The 17,479-nt window shown below is 40.7% G+C and overlaps 1 protein-coding gene across 1 annotated transcript in view; it reads left to right on the forward strand.

The window, feature by feature from the left end:
* Window positions 1–241: 241 nt before the first annotated feature.
* Window positions 242–17,479, forward strand: part of Myo3b (myosin IIIB) — a 239,322-nt gene continuing 222,084 nt past the window's right edge. Inside the window, exons 1-5 of the mRNA XM_013027381.1 lie at window positions 242–421; window positions 1,658–1,792; window positions 12,404–12,508; window positions 12,748–12,847; window positions 16,359–16,435. Of these exons, the coding sequence (XP_012882835.1) occupies window positions 272–421; window positions 1,658–1,792; window positions 12,404–12,508; window positions 12,748–12,847; window positions 16,359–16,435 (567 nt within the window). The 5' untranslated portion in view covers window positions 242–271. The remainder of the gene's footprint in view (window positions 422–1,657; window positions 1,793–12,403; window positions 12,509–12,747; window positions 12,848–16,358; window positions 16,436–17,479) is intronic.

Genomic DNA, 17,479 nt, shown 5'->3' on the forward strand with positions numbered 1-17,479 from the left:
CTTCTGTTGCCTTTTTTTTATTCTTGCAGTACTGGGATTTGCTAAGCAGGCACTCTACCACCTGAGCCATGCTCTCCAAGTTTACCAGCTTCTTATAGACACTTCTAAAACTTATTTAAAGTAGAGGAGGAAAAGAAAAAAGAAAAGGCAACATGAGGCTACTGGTTAAGAAATGTAAAAATCTTTATTGTCTTTAATCCTGTGATCTATTATATGTGACCACATTTCTCCCATCAGCAAGCATCTCTATGGATTATTCCACTACAATACCATGATGCTTGGACTTGAATCACTTCCGGACCCCATGGATACCTGGGAGATTATAGAGACCATTGGCAAAGGCACATATGGCAAGGTCTACAAGGTGACGAACAAGAATGATGGGAGCCTGGCTGCAGTGAAAATTCTGGATCCCATCAGCGTAAGTCTCAGTGGTAAATTACAACCACCATCAAATGTTTCCCAAATATTGAGCTTTCAATTTCCTTTCTAGCTCTTTGGAGGCAGGGACCTCACTTGGAGTTAAAACTTCTTTTAGCTTTTGTTTTTTGCTTGTTTTTACTGTTATTTTGATTTTGACCCTTTGGGCTTTTCAAAAATTGCTCTTTTAGGAAGAGGGCTATATTTCACTCCCTAGTCTCCCTGCAAGTTACAAAGTGAACCAGGCTTATGATAGTCTGTCATCCGAGGCAAACATCTTATTTCAAGTGATTGAGGTTACAATGTCCTACATTGTTTTGCACAGTGGAGTTGTATATGATCAATCCTGTGTAAGGTGCCTTCAAGACACTTATCCTTAACTACTTAGAAATTTTAGATTTGTTTCTAATAAAAGATACAATAATGGTATCTAGGTAAAGAAAACAAAAATTATTTAAATAATTTGAATTAATTGAATAATTTGAATAAATTGAAATTAAAATGTCTTTGGTTAGGTATTTTGAAGGCTGACATTAAAAATATATAACATAGGGGCTGGGAAAGTGGCTCAGTGGTAGAGCACTTGCCTTGCATGCATGAGGCCCTGGGTTCGATTCCTCAGCACCACATAAGCAAAAATAAAAAAGCCGGAAGTGGCGCTGTGGCTCAAGTGGTAGAGCTCTAGCCTTGAGCTGAAGAGCTGAGGGACAGCGCCCAGGCCCAGAGTTCAGGTCCCACAACCGGACCCCCCCAAAAAATATATATCTATATAATATATATTATATAGATAAATATATATAATAAACTAGGTACTGTGGCTCATTCCTGTAATCCTAGCTAGTTGGGAGACAGAAGTCAGGAGGATTGTGATTCAAGGCCAACCTGGGCAAGACCCTCATCTCAACCAAAAAAAAAAAAAAAATCTAAGCACAGTGGCATGCATTCATTATTTCAAACTATAGTAGAAAACGTAATAAATTGAGGATCTCAGTCCAGGCCAGCCCAGGTGGAGAGCAAGGTCCTATTTGAAAAAAAAAAAAAAACTAGAGTAAAAAGAATTGGGAGCATGGTTCAAATGGTAGAGTGCCTGCATAGCAAGTGCAAGCCTCTAAGTTCAAACCCCAGTACTGCCCCAAACAATCCATAATAAATTGGTATCATTAATTGAATACCTGAACACGATGCCATATTTGTATAACTAGTATTAATCTACATGCATTTTTAAAAATGTGTTTAGGATATGGATGAAGAAATTGAGGCTGAATACAACATTTTGCAGATTCTTCCTAACCATCCCAATGTTGTGAAGTTTTATGGGATGTTTTACAAAGCAGATCGCTGTGTAGGTGGACAGCTGTGGCTCGTCCTGGAGGTAAGTGGCTATTGAGTAACCATCAGCTGAACAGAGTTCCAGGGGCAAAAAGATGTTTTGTTTAGGCCTCTCACTCATGTGACAGATCCTTGCTGGATATGGAAACCTCTGCAGTTCTTATAGTTAGGCTGTGTGTTGAAAATATTTTTTAAAATGCGATTTTATTGTAAATATATGTACAGAGGGGTTACAGTGACATAAGTAAGGTAATGAGTACATATCTTTTAGAACAGTATTAACTCCTCCCTCATTTTTATCCTGCTTTCCCTCCCTGCCCTGACTTGTTTCTCTGTTTCAAAAGTAGAACCAGAGGCTGGGAAGGTGGCTCCGTGGTAGAGTGTTTGCGTGAGGCCCTGGGTTCAACTCCTCAGCACCACATAAGCAAAAAAAGCCAGAAGTGGTGCTGTGGCTAAAGCAGTAGAGCACTAGCCTTTAGCTGAAGAGCTCAGGGACAATGTCTAGGCCCAGAGTTCAGGTTCCACGACCCCTCCCCACCCCCCCTCCCCCACAAAAGTAGGACCATCTTTTCTCTTACTAGAGAAAATACATGAGTATAATTAGAAAAGGTTATTGTGTTCCCTAAATTGGTAATATTTCCTAGAACTCATGTTCCAATTGTTTGCAACTCATTTTCAAAGCTTTCTAACTCAAGATGCCCTTGGCTTACCATAATTGCCCACTGGTATCCAGTGGGTCTTGCTCTACGAACTATGTGTTGTGTAGGAAGGGCCCATTGGAGAGTTCTTACAGGAAATGATGAGGCCTGGAAGGAAGCGAGGACGGCAGGGTGAGTGGGCAAGGGAGACATCAAGCAGCTGTGTGGATGCAACCAAGGCCTTGGCCAATCTTGAAAAAATAGAGCTCAGAGGCCTTTTCAGACCCGTCCTCAGTTGTACTCCTGCATCCGTTAGTCATCAGCTGCGTGTGGGCCCTAGAAGAGAGCCCGACCCCGGGGGAGGCAGTTCCCTGTTGTGGGGTGCAATTCCTAGTGAAGAATGCAGCTGCAGCTGGGAGACGTGGGCCATCAACCTTCCTAGCAGCACCTGTTCTGAAAAGGGAATCTGAAGAGACATCTCTGTGTCCACTATGGCCCCACCATTTTGTCTCCTTTTTGAATTTGCCTCTGAGCCCAACAGTAGTTTCTCAAAAGATAATGCATGTGTCCTTAACAAGGATAATAGGCAGTCCTATTGCCTTGGATTTAGAACAGGCCTACTGTAGACTCTGTCTCTGAATCAGCTCGTGCTCCCTACCAGAGACCATGTGGGTGGACTATGTAGGCACCCTACAAGAGAGACATCAAAGGAGAGGTCCACCCTCTTCACTGTCTGGTGCCTCTTTACCCAGTCTTTCTGGTTCTGGGAAGGCCTGACCATGGGACACAATGTACTGGCTGCCCTGGCAACCATGTGTGGGAAACTCATTGTTATATTTGAGTGGGATGATCTACAAGGAAACTCTTCTGAATATTTCTGTCATATCAATTGCCTTCCTCACAATATAAAGATATAAGCAATTTGGGTCTTAGGGCATCATTATTTTCTTTTAATTGGTTGCTTGAGTCATATAACACATTGTTATTAGCATCTTTTGAGTTTCCTCTCTGTCCCTCATCCCATGAAGAGAATATTGGGCTTTATCTTGGTAATGAAGCTTCTTTGTTTAGGAATGGCCTTATTTCTTGGGTCCCCAACTCTATTTTCCTTTAGCTCTGTTAATAACTGGTACTCACCTGCCAGCCTCCTCCCCCCACCCCGTGATGACTACGAAGAGATGTAGCCACTCTGTGACACTGAATTTCTTATATCTGAGCAATACAGTGTGTTTACATTGTGACTTTTGCTGGTCATTTTGGCCCATGCTCAATCTGGCAGCATGAGATACTCAATGTTGGCCGTTTTTATCCTAGGACGAGTTGTCTTTACAATGCTGCTGGATGGTGGGTTGTGCCCAGTACCTCTAAAAGTCCTATGAAAAATACAAGGATTCCTGAATTTCTAACAGTTTCACTGGTGTTCATTGAAGGTCAAGAGCCAGAGGGAGTAGCAACATGTCTATGGTCACATAACTAGCTACATGGCAGAAATAGAAGAAAAACCACATGCATCAGTCAGCTTCCCATCACTGTAACAAAATACCTCAGTTAAAACAACTTAAGAGAGAAAAGATTTATTTTTGGCTCATAGCTTGGGAGGGTTTAGTCTTTAGTCAATTAGGTTTGGGGGTCTGTGGAGAGGTAGCATGTCACAGATGGAGCATAGGGCAAAGAAGCTGCTCACCTCATGCGAATGGAGAGTAAATCAGAGAAAAAGGGTCAGGGACACACAGTTCCCTATTAGGACACACCTCCAGGGACCTAACTTCCTCTCATGAGGCCCTACCTCCTGAAGGTCCCACCACCATAGTCTAGTGACGGAGTTTTTAACACATGGGCTTTGGGGGACACTGTCTAAGCTACAGTGTTGTGCTTCAGCCCTCTCATAACACCATGGCTGCGGCCACCTGGGATGCTATCCATGGGATCATGGGAACACAAATACAGGGTCTTTGGATGGGATCACAGCACTTCCTGACGCCCCACACAGCTGGATTATGACAGCAGGCTACCGAGCACCTTCACTGTGTTGCTCTACCTGCATTTTGTTTGTTTGCTTGATTTTGTTTTTGTGAGGGTTCTGGGCTTGGACTCAAGGCTTCACATTCTTCATAGGCCTTTTCACTCATGGCGGTGCTCTATCTCTTGAACCATACCTCCAGTCTAGCATTTTGCTGGTTAATTGACGATAAAAGTCTCAGGGGCTTTTCTGCTTGGGCTGACTTTGAACTATGAGCCTCAGAGCTCAGTCTCCTTAGTAACTAGGATATCAGAAGTGAGCACTCATTTGTCTGGCTTACCTGCAGCTTGTTAAGGTGTACTTTCAAAAGAATCATACAATAAAATTATGACCTATACATTGAAATTAAATTTATGTTGCTTTCGCTCTTTCCTTGCTGAAAGGACTAGCACATGAAAAGCCATTCCACTGAGCAATTTTAGATGATAGAAAAATATTGTTAATAATTTCCTTAAATCATTTCAATCCTGAAAACAAAACAAATAAAAACGTCATCTCTGAAATTCATTACTAATTTGCTAGTAGAAAGCCAACAAAAACTCTGTTTTATGACAGATACTATATTAGGAAGATATGGAAAGAAAACATATACAACATCTTGGGAATTTTCTAAATGTTTTATTTTAAGTGAGCATTAAAAAATTTTAAATCTGCAAGTCCTATTATCTCACACCTAAATAAAAGTTAACAAGAAATAAAACCCCTGAGAAAAATACAATACTTGGAAAAATAGTATGCATATAAACTATATTTTCTCTTTCTCATTTTAGAGTAAAACTTCTGACAGGTGGGAACTATTGATTTCAGAGCAAATCAAATGTTCAATTTAAATTGTTTATAGAGTTCTATAAATAAGGATATAAAGAAAAAATAAAATTTTTTGTTTTCTAAACCAGGTAAAAGAACAGGGTTTGGAAAATCAGTTTTCCTACCTTGCCAGAGATCTAAGTTCTGTATCTAGTTTGTGGAATGAAAGTGGGGGGTGGGCTAAGGAGGGAGGTGGCATCTCTATCCAGCCTATGCTTTTGAGAGTTTATGCTTTTTCTGGCCTTACAAAGCCAGTCTAGCCATGACCATCATCAGAAGTGTTATACATCAATGCATTTTCACTCACTGGTATTGGTGTGCGAATTAAAGTTATCAGGTCTTAGCAGGCCTGGAAGTTTTTTGCTTTGTGGTTTTTTTTTTTTCTGTCAGTCCTGGGGCTTGAACTCAGGGCCTGGGCATTGACATTTAGCTTTTTTGTTCTAGGCTAGCACTTTACCACTGGAGCCACAGCTCCAGTTCCAATGTTTCTTTTGTATGTTCTTCCCTCTATGGTATATCCCCTGTTCATTGTATTTGATTTTGGTACCCTGGTATTGTATATATGTTTATTTTAATTAGGGAAGGGAAGAGGAACAACAGAATGGTGAGACAAAGGAGGGAACCAAAGCAACAGAAATATACACAAGACAATATGTTGGAAATGATCTGTACAACCTAGGGTGGGGAGCGTTGGGGGGGGGAAAGAAGGAGAAAACTAAGAGAAGGAGTAACAAGTTTGACAAGCAATGTACTTATTACCTTACTTATGTAACTGTAACCCCTCTGTACATCACCCTGACAAAAAAAAAAAGTAAATAAGAAAACAAAAGAAGCCAAAAAAAGAGTATCATGGACTTTACTGCTTAAGCTGGCTTCAAACTATGATACCCACATAGATTTTGACTAGCTGAAGATAGTTTAGGTGGCACTGGAGCACTGAACACTGACTCTGAAAAATCTAGAATGAGAGTCCCTGGAATGGGAAATACACTTGAGACATGAAAAGGGAAGAGCTTTGAAATACGACAGTAGCATTCTACGTGCATGTGCTGTGCGTATGTGTGCTTGGCCCAAAAGAGCTCAGAAACTGAGGAGTGGAAGGGAGTGTGCCCGTACCTTTACTCATTTTGATCAGAGCTCTGGGGTTTCAAGGCCTGGCTTTTCTTTGTCTAGTTACAGACCAATGACTTGGCTTGGTATTCATCTGTCCTAATACTAGAGGAAAAATAGGCTGTCTGAATTTACTGAGAACTGGCCATTGTTCACTTTGATCTCTGCTTTATGTTCTTTGTAAAACTTAACACCTTTGGAAAGACCTTGACAGTCTACTGAACAAAAGGTTATTGCAAAAAAATTCCTCTTATTCTGCAATCTGATCAGGTCAAATCAACATAGTGATGCAGAGTCTACTTAATAATTGGCCTGCGCTAGAACAAAGGCCTGGGGAACATGTTGTACCAGGCCATTCTTTCATACTGTAGAGGAAAATTGATGGCTTATTGAATAAGGAACGTTTTATTGTTTGAAATTAGAACCATTTTACTAAATACACATACTGTGATTGTGTCAATATTCAATGATGTTTTAGAAAATACATGTGGAATGTAAATGATTGTTCTGTTTTTCATGGTTTGGAGCAAAATGCTCATTTAATTCTCTATGCATCCAGCTGCCACACGTCCTTGCTGAGGGATAGGGAGGAGCTGGGGGGAGGGAGGGTGGAGATACACCTCTGCATTTGAGTCTGATTGCTAAGAGTGGGCAGGAAGGAAGGGCTGATGTGTCAGCCCTCAGAGGTTGGCCAGGAGGCTTTGGTTGCCTTCTGAAGGGATTATTTTATTTGGTACTTTTAAATATAATTCCTTGTCAAGCTTTAAAAATGTTCAGCTCATTTCACCAAACATAACTCTGCTTTAGACAATTGTCAACGTATACTTGCATTTTAAAAAAATATTCAAGTGCCCAAAGCCCTTTTTTCTATACACCACAGGCTGACCTTTTAAAACCTTGCGGATGGCTTATCAACTTCACAGGACAGCTTCTTTTACCGGTGCCCCGGAGCAGTTTAATTACATGTTTCTGTGAATTCTGGGAAGTCAGACAGCTCTTAAACTCTGACATTTACTGAACAAAAGGCACCAACTGAGTAAGATCCCTTTGTTGTGTTTATATCTGCAGCTGAGTTTTAAGCCTATTGACAAATAACTGCTTTCAACCCTTTCTTAGGTTCCAGAGTTAGAAGGAAAGTTTAGAAGTTGGCTGCCTATATAAAATATTACTGAAGAGGTCCTTGTGGCAAACCTGGACACACTTTGAGACTTAAAAGAATTTTCAGGAGAAAATTCTGAGGTTCTTTTAGCTTGGATCATCACTCAGTATTTAATTTAACTTTCTTTAACTAGAATTTCAGTAGGGTACTTGTGGTTCAAGAAAGCATATGCCAGCCAGGCACCAGTGGCTGATGCCTGTAATCCTAGCTACTCAGGAGGCTGAGATCTGAAAATTGTGGTTCAAAGTCAGCTTGGCAAGAAAGTCTGTGAGATGATTATCTCCAGTGAACTTCCAAAATGTTGAAAGTGAAGCTATGGCTAAAGTGGTAGGGCTTTGAGCAAAAAAGTTTAGGGACAGTGCCCAGGCCCTGCCTTGAGTTAAAGCTCCAGGACTGGCACAAAAGGAAAAGGAAGGAAGGAAGGAAGGAAGGAAGGAAGGAAGGAAGGAAGGAAGGAAGGAAGGAAGAAAAGAAGGAAGGAAAAATAAAAGAAAGCATGTGCCTCTGAGAGGCATGCCTGCTGGGAAATGGTCCAATGAGGAAGCTATCATCTTGCATTCCTATTACACCCCATCCCCCTTTTGCTGTAGAGAAGCAAATAACTTCCTTGATACTTCCCTCAGCCTCACAGAATCCATAGACTCTGTCTCTACTTTGCCTCCATTGGTCAGAAATTTACATCCAGCCAATCTCATCAGAGCCTGACAAGCTGGGCCCTTGATTTTATCGCTATGACTTGACTTTTGACCCTGACTCCTTTGATATCTCACATGGTAACTGGTGTCTAGGATGCCTCTTCTGACCATCCTCCAATCTGCTGCCTGAGTCATCTTTCCAGAATTCAGAGTTGAACAGACAGACCTTCTGCCTACCATCTGTAGCTTATTTTCTGTATTATTATATGTCATGGCATTGTAATAGAAATAAGGTAGACTAATAGCTCATAACCCTTAGCAAGGCACATCTACCATTCCCTGTCCTGTATCATCTTTTCTCATCTCTCTGCCTTAAGAGCTTGACCCTTTTTGTCCCAAGAATAGCAGAGCATTTAGAATTCACATGCATATGCATATACTCACACACACATATGTATACACACATACCTTAGTTGTTCATGTTTCCTTTCTTTGCACATGATATCTCTGTGCTTATTTTCCCAGGATGTTCTTTCCCTTCTTGTCCACCTGACCAAACCCACTTATCTTTCTGACCACAAATGGAGAATTTCCAAGGCTGTTCCTGCTGGGTTATCCTTCCCAGATTCACCCTTTCTTCTTTGGTAACACCATACTCCCTAGTTATATGCTACCTCCACAGTTCTCACCTAGTCACTCATGTGTCTATGTATGAGTGGTGAATGATAGGTAAAACATCTAGCCTGTCACAGACATTGAGAACCAAGAGAGGACACTGGAGGTTGTGGTTGTTTGTCTTTTTGTTACCAGAGCTTTAGGGCAGCTAAGTTGACTTCTTATGTCTGGAAAGAGAATTCAGACAAGATGCAAACATAGTAAAGGTGATAAGAAAGTTTAATACAAAAGAATTATTGTGGGGGGGGGAGAGGGAGAGGGAGAGGGAAAGGGAGAGGGAGAGGGAGAGGAAAAAAGAGACAGAGAGAGAGAGAGCAGCACATGGCATAGACATTCCTCGGGAAGATGACACTTCAGTCCATTTCAGCTATCTTATCCCAACTTTGAGGAAACAGAGATTGGCTTTGAATTAACTAGGGAAAATTGGGCCTCTTGAAGACAGCTTTCTGATTGGTGGATCTCCTTTTTGTTCCTTATAAGCTTGTGACTCCACAGACTTATGTCTCATCCTGTTTCTTCGTTCTTTTGCTCTTACTGAACAGGTATCTTACTTCCTTACTACCCCCATTTCCTTGTCAGGCAGGCTTTGATCTATCAGCTTACCCTGTCATCTTCAAGTTGTATAGGCCACAATTCCCTGGCTGCCATCTTTTCCTACTCACCTCTATCCCTTTCAAAGACATGAAACACATAGCTAGAATTTAAAAGATTTGGAGCTCTTTGGAAGACTGTGAAAGTCTTTTTCAATTTTATACAAAACACGAGAGAATTAAGTTATAAAGATAAATGTTGGCTTATAGTTTTGTTTATGATGTTGGCTTATAGCTTTAAGGAGGTTCTGTCCATTACTAGGCAGACTCATTGCTATCAGGCCACTGATAAGGTACAGAATGTGATGAAATGAACTTCCTGCATGGCCATGGGGCAAAAAGGAAAGAGGAAGACGCTATGGAGTAAGGGTCATATAAACCCATTTAAGGGTACGGTACATATCCTGTAATCTGAGGACTTCTCTTAAGGCCCCTTCTTAAAAGCACCTCCCAATAACACTATCCTGGGGACCAAGCCTTTCATAGGTAGGCCTTTGGGGGACATCAACCTCTAAACTCAAGCAAAGACAAAATGCTGCCAGCTCAACACGGCGGACATGACTGCTGGGTTGAGTTGTTAAATCAGCAGGTCAGTTAATATGGTCCCAACTTCAATGGTCCATCATTGTCTTCAGCATTTCACTGCTGACCGTCCCTCTATAAGAATTCCTGCATGATAGTAATTTTATGCTAGCTTTAAAGACTTGCTAATTCTATGTTATATATTTTCAGTTACACATTGTCAGTGGGAGCATCTTAACTGGCACAAACGTGTCAGTTGAATTCCAGGTTATCTTGACTGTTGTTGTGTAAGGTATCTGCTAAGCATACAGGGGTTGGGAGAGGGTGATGATACCCATGCCAAACAAAAACTCTGCTCCTCCTTTATTAAAATGTTGCAGGTGTCCATAATTAGAGTTGAATAGGTCCTAATGCATTATTATCTTGATAAAGAGGTGCCTCTTTTAGGAAAGCTATAATCAGTGCTCCCTCCAGCTTTCTTGTGTAAGTCAGAAAAGCCAGTTGACTCAACAGAGGCCCACCCACTGCTCACGGGTTAACTCTGCCCAAATTTCAGACAAAGCCTCAGGGAAGAACCTAAGTCTCTAAAGCAGACTTTTAAATCATTTCAAGGTCAAGGGTGGCTCTGAATTTTCAGAAAAATACAAGATGCGTGCAATTTCAGGATATTTACATACCTTTCTTAAAACAGTTACAAACCCCTTAATTTAAGATAGTTCATAGCAAACCCACACATGGACGTATGGACTTCTGCAGTTAGTGAAAAATATCATTGAAACCCTTCAATGGCTGTCTTATTTACCATAGCTAAGATAGGGAATCAACCCAGATGCCCCTCAGTAGATGAATGGAAAATGTGGTGTAGCTTTACAACGTCGGTGTGGAGGGGGGGGAGGAGAAGGATTGGGATAAGGATTGGGATTGGGGGGGAGGGGAGAGGCTGGGAAGGGATGAGAAGGGTAAACAAAGGAGGAGGCTGCAATGCTTGGTAAGAAATGTACGCATTATCCTGCCCATGTAATTGTAACCCCTCTGTACAGTATGTTCACAAATAAAATAAAATAAAATTAAAAAAAAAAGAAAATGTGGTGTATATACACAATGGAATTCTATGCCTCCATCAGAAAGAATGACATTGCCCCATTTGTTAGGAAATGGAAAGACTTGGAAAAAATTATATTAAGTAAAGTAAGCCAGGCCCAAAGAAACATAGGTCCAAGCAGAAAAGGTCAGATAAGTTGATGTTAGGGAAATGAACCCTAAGATATGTATTCAAATGTTTTTTTCTTTCATGCGATTGTTTCTAACACATTTATAAGATTATTTCTTTGTTGTGTTGTATGTCCCTCCCTACGGTATAACCCCTGCTTTCACTGTATTTGATGTCGGTATAATTTGTGAAGGGGAAGGAAAAAACAAATCGTTTAACTAGGGATATAGGTGGACCCATTGCAACAACGAGACATACAAGTCGCTACGTTGAAAATGAACTTTACAACTTTGGTGGCGGGGGGAGGGTTGGGAGAGGAGGACCGGATGGGAAGGGGAAACAAAAGAGGAGGCTACAATGCTTGGTAAGAAATGTACTCATTATCTTGCCCATTTAATTGTAACTTCTCTGTACAGTATTTTCACAATAAAAAAAAAGAAAACCCTTCAATTGCTGAGAAAGCAGACTATGCCTGCTTTGTGTATTCATTTCCGTTATATACATTATACAAGAAAGAGCAACATACAGATTATAATTTTCTAGGATGTTTTAAACGTGTGTGTGTGTGTGTGTGTGTGTGTGAGAGAGAGAGAGAGAGAGAGAGAGAGAGAGAGAGAGAGAGAGAGAGAGAGAGAGAATGGGGAAGCTTCTAGTTGCTGAGATTCTGAAGTTGAATATGAGAACACCAAATGCACTGATGATGCAGCTCCATCCCATAAACCTGCCATGCTTTGGCAACTCTAGAAGAGCTACAGGTTGGGCTTTCGATGCCTGAATGCTGGCCCAGAAGCAAGAATGTTGGAAATCACTAAAATTTATTTCCTGTCAGGTATCAAGGACATCCATCTTGCTCTTCCAGTCCTTTCTCATCCTCAAAATGCACATTTGAAAAAAAAAAGGCAATAGGTACATAAGGTAAAAAATATCCAATAAGTCACTATAATTACTAATAAGCCTTTTTTTTTAGATTGCTAAATGATAACTTGGGCTTTTAGATTTTCTTTGACAATGAAAAAGTCAGCTTTTTGGTAGTGCACTTTTACTCATAAATCATCAGCTTGAAGGAAGAATACACACACGCATACACAAACACACAGGTGGATACACACACACACACAAAGAGCTGTATGTAATTGCTTATGCAAACCTGAACTCTACTTATTCCAGGCTAAGATTTTTGCTCTGCAAATTTACTTTGAGCCAGTAATCAATGGGCTTTCTTCTGAGTTTGTTTGTCTTTTGCTTGGATTCTGCTGTTGCCTGTCTCTGTGCTGCCCTTCTCTCACAGCTGTGCAACGGAGGCTCAGTCACCGAGCTTGTCAAAGGTCTCCTCAGATGCAGCCAGAGGTTGGACGAAGCCCTGATCTCCTACATCTTGTATGGAGCCCTCTTGGTAAGAATATCCATCTAGCTGGGGGTGACCAGAGAGGGGACAATCTGTCCACTTGTCAGATCCCCATCGCACATGAACGGGGACACTGTTCTATAAAACTCAAGGATTATTCATAGCAGAAAGGGGTAGCCAAATGTGTGTTTAGATTAGATTATGTAGTCATAGGGTAATTGCTTTAAAATAAGTAACTCTCCCCCTTTCTCTTTCCTGTCCTGTGGTGATGGTGGGGCACCATGCAGGGCCTCCAGCATTTGCACAACCACCGAATCATCCACCGGGATGTGAAGGGAAATAACATTCTTCTGACAACAGAAGGAGGAGTTAAGCTCGTTGACTTTGGTAATGACTGTATGTCATTTGTTTTCTTGATGTGTACAGCTTAGCCAAAGGGGACAATTTATTGCTATCTCAGAAGACTAGGGCCTGTCTATACCACAGGCTGAGGGAAATGCATGCTGGAGGGTAGGGGGGGCTTACCAGATGGACCACCCCAGGAGAGGCTGTTTGTTCATCGATTTCTAGCTTTAAAAGCAATTTTGTGAAAGAAATAAAAGTGTTGCAAAAAAACCTGATAGGAAAAGAGAAACTTTCTACTTTTTCTGGTGAGATTTATCTTGTTTCAGGGCAATGATTTGCATTTTGTCATCTGTTCTTTTGCATATGAAAAGAGAAAGCAGTTTGGTCTTTCAAATGACTTTCACTTGCCTTAGGCATCTCAATTCCCAGTGAGCTGAAGGTAAAATAGTCCTTTGGGTCTAGCAGCTAACATCTTGTTAAATTGTGATGATTGCTGTCACATGTGAGGCTGGTTGAGCTGGAAACATGAACGGGACTTGGAAAGTTGGGAGGAAATGCAGGCAATATCTCCTGAGGTCAGAGATATTAAACATCTTCTGGACACATTCATATGATGATAGGTGCAAACCAACAAATAGCCTGCCTTTTCTGGTATATGGGATGGTTTAATCTGCTTAATGAGTTCAAGACTAGTTAGTAAGACAGGCTTATGGTTACTAGTAATGAGAAACACATAAAACACTTTTCAAAATGTTATCAATATGTTAGAGTGAAAACAAAATTGATGATTTTGAGTAAGCATTATTTTATCGATAAGGAAGAATTTGTGTGAAAATGTGTCTCTAAATCAGTTGTACAGGAGAAATTATTTAAAAATAAATGGGTATTGAGTTGTGTTGGTCTACAAGGGGGAAAACAAAGAAAAATGGCAGAGGAGTCACTGCATTTAAGGCTTATCTCTCCACAGGAATGCTATGGCTTCAATACTATGTGGCATGGAGGGTAAAGATGTGTTTTTTACATGATCCTGAAAGCACTAAATGTGAGGTTGGGAGGGAAATAGCCTAGAGGGATGAGGATAGGTATTAATACTAGTTTGTTCATTTACCAGTTTTGTAAATTACTTACTGGTCTAGTTACTGCGAAAGAAATTAAAAAAGAGAAATAGTTGTTTTAACCAAAAATGTAGTGGGGGACTTTGTAAAATAAGAAATTGTGCAAATAGAGTTTAAGGAGCTATCTTGCTCTGTGTAGTGGTGAGTGCTTGTAGTCTCAGTTACTTGGGAGGCTGAGGCTGGAAGATCTCTTGAACCCAGGAGTTTGAGGTCAGCCTTGTCAGCATATCAACATTCTGTTTTAAGACAAAACAACAAATTAAAAATAATAGCAGCAACAACAATAAAACCCATCTTTGTCTTTCTGATTGAGAGTAAACAGAGAGGAAGCAGATTACCGCACCCCCCACCCCCCACCCCCCATCCTCAGTTCTTGGCATATCCGGGTCTGATATTTTTGATATTTTCAAGGGTGGCCCTTTGCTAACAAGCTCCTCAAGGTTCAGGCTTCTAAGTTCTTGTTATCCATAGCATTTGTGGCAATGTCATTATCTAAGAGGTAATGTTACACTTCTGCTTATAGTAAAATAATGCCTTATGTTTGTAAAGGTCTTTACATTATTGTTCTCTTATTTGCAGTTGGCAAGAATCTTCTTTGTTGGCCTGATGCCGGTGGCTCATACCTGTAATCCTAGCTACTCAGGAGGCTGACAGCTGAGGATCAAAGTCCAAAGCCAGCCCAGCCAGGCAGAAATGCCCTTGAGACTCTTATCTCCAATTAACCACCAGAAAACCAGAAGTGGTACTGTGGCTCAAGTAGTAGAATGTTCACCTTGAGCTGAAGAGCTCAGGGACAGTGCCCAGGCCCAGAGTTCAAGCTCCAAGACTGACAAAAAACAAAACAAAACAAAAAACCATACCAAAACAACAACAACCAGAATCTTCTATGTTAAATGAGACTACTGTCCTTAATCCAAGTTTGGCAACAGGAAAACTGAGGCTCAAAATTGAAACAGTCTGCTGGGTGCTGGTGGCGCATGTCTGTAATCCCAGTTACTCAGGAGGCAGAGATCTGAGGATCACGGTTCAAAGCCAGCCTGGGCAGGAAAAGCCTGTGAGATTCTGATCTCCAATAAACCACTAGAAAACCAGAAGTAGCACTGTGGCTCAAGTGGTAGAGCGCTCGCCTTGAGCTGAAGAGCTGAACTGTGCCCAGGCCCAGAGTTCAAGCTCCATGACCAACCCCCTCCCCCCCAAAAAAAATGGAAACAGTCATCCCATTAGTAAAAGGCATAATTGGGATGGAAAGAAAGTCTTCTTATTCTTAATAGGTACAGCTTTACTTCTACCCTATTTCTTCTCCCTATGGAGAAGAGAGTTAGTTAGATGACATTGGAATTACATTAAAATTCAAGTCCTTAATGTTGAGCTTTAGATAATAATGTTACTGTCAATTTCTTTTTTCCATTTGACAAACAATGTTTTCTTGCCAACTTTTTGAGCTTCTAGGCAAGATAAGGCTCTGCAATCTTTTACTGCCGACACCGATGCTCCATTAGAGATAACACATGCCAGTCATCTTCCTTCGAGAGCTGCAGCGCCTGCACAAAGAAGCCACCTGAAAGGATTGGGGAATAATAAGAGGGAGGTATTCTGGGTTGATCCCAGTGGTTGGTATTTTTCTTCTGATTCCAAATTTGTAGTGATATGGGTAGGAATAGTCATTAGGGAAAAAAAGTTCTACTAGCTAGAATGATAAATGCTCCTGTATAGGGTTTGGCAAACTATAGCTCAAGGGCCAAATATGCCCCATCTTCTATTTTTGTATAGCACTTTAGCTAATAAGTATATATAGTATATATTTATATAGAATACATGTAATATATATTTATATACACATGTATGTGTTTATATACAGATGTATATGTAATATTTATATATATGGTATATATTATTGTTGTTGTTGTTGTTAGCTTTAAATAGTCATATAAAGGGGTTTCAATTCAACATTTCCATATGAATACAATCCAGCTTGACTAATGTCACCCATATTTGAGTTTTTTTGAGATGAGTTCCTATTACCTCAGGTTGGCCTTGAAACATCCGTGTAGCCCAAGTTGGTCTCAAATTTGAAATCCTTCTGCCTCAGGCTTCCCAATGCTAGGATTACAGGTATTCACTACCACCATCTCCAACTTGATTGTTATATTTTTTTAATTACTGGGTAAAAGACTAAAAAATACTTTAAGACATGTGAAAGTTATATGAAATTGAGATTTTAGCACCTATAAATAAAGTTTAATTTGAATATAGTCAGACTCATTCTTCTACATGGTTCTGTGACTGCTTTAGCCCATAAAAACCTTCTATCGGTAGGGACTACAGGGTGCATGAAACCGAAAACAACACTACCTGTGCTTTTATTGAGAAGATGGCCAACCTCTGGTATAGCATCATCCCCTGCTTCCTGCTGAATTCTGAGACCCTTTTTTTTACAGGTGTCTCAGCTCAACTCAGCAGCACGCGTCTCCGGAGGAATACGTCAGTTGGTACCCCATTCTGGATGGCTCCTGAGGTGAGCAGGGAACATGTGGTTCTTGGTACTTGTTGAATGTCTTGTTACTATGCCATTTTATAGGTAAAGCCTATGTTGCTCAAACTTTTCAAGGCAGACAAAATATTTTTATCCTCATAGAAAGCTAAGTATTCTAATTTGCCTAATGATAGTAAGACTTTGCTCTCCAAAAAGTGGAATTAGATTGCAGCTAGCCCATAGCCTACCATCATGCAATTAGAAAAAGGTGCCTTCTCCAGGAGCGGCAGCCTTCTCCAAGGATCATTGCTTGGCAAGTCCAGCCAGCCTTTGTCTAAATTAGAAAGAGTCACCTTCCTTGGAAAAATGCAGCCTCAATGACACATGGTTTGATGAGGCATCTCATTTCACTCCAGCTATCCTGCAGAGTTATATGCGGTGGCCCTGGTTGGTTTTTGTTACCATGTACATAGCAACTTCTCTTGTGTACTTTGTTGGCTTGGCTCTCTGCAGTAAAATGGGATTTGGTCCTGATTTAGTTCTGGCCTCATCATAGAAGTCTCTGGGAAATGACGTATGTAGAAATTTGGGGAGCTTTCCAGTCAGATGAGCCATACCCTCAAATACCACTCTCCTCTGCTTGTCAGGTCAGCATTTGATTACACAGTACCCTGACCTTTGCCAGCAAACAGTTTACTAGGAAGAAGAAGATGGGTTCTTTAAATAAGAGACAGTAGTAGATGCTCAGCTTCCCTAGATGTCTTTCCATTCCCGGTTGTTCACATGGGCGGTCTTTTGTGTGCCAGCCAAACTGGTCCCTTACCATAGCAATTGGTTCTCATGAATCTCTGCTCTAATTTCTTCATGGCTTCCCACAGTCCATGGCTCCTCTCTTTGGGTCATAGGTAATGACTAGACCCATTTGAAAGAAAAACAAACCCAATAGACAAGATCCATTTGAAAGAAAAACAAACACTACTTAAGTGATTACTTAAATCTTAAATGTTTCTTAAAAAGGTTTAAAATGCATGATACTACATATGAACTTCTTGTTTGTACTATAGAACTATAAAACCAACACAAATA

Source organism: Dipodomys ordii, unplaced genomic scaffold (assembly GCF_000151885.1).
Source record: "Dipodomys ordii isolate 6190 unplaced genomic scaffold, Dord_2.0 Scaffold5, whole genome shotgun sequence".
Taxonomy (NCBI): domain Eukaryota; kingdom Metazoa; phylum Chordata; class Mammalia; order Rodentia; family Heteromyidae; genus Dipodomys; species Dipodomys ordii.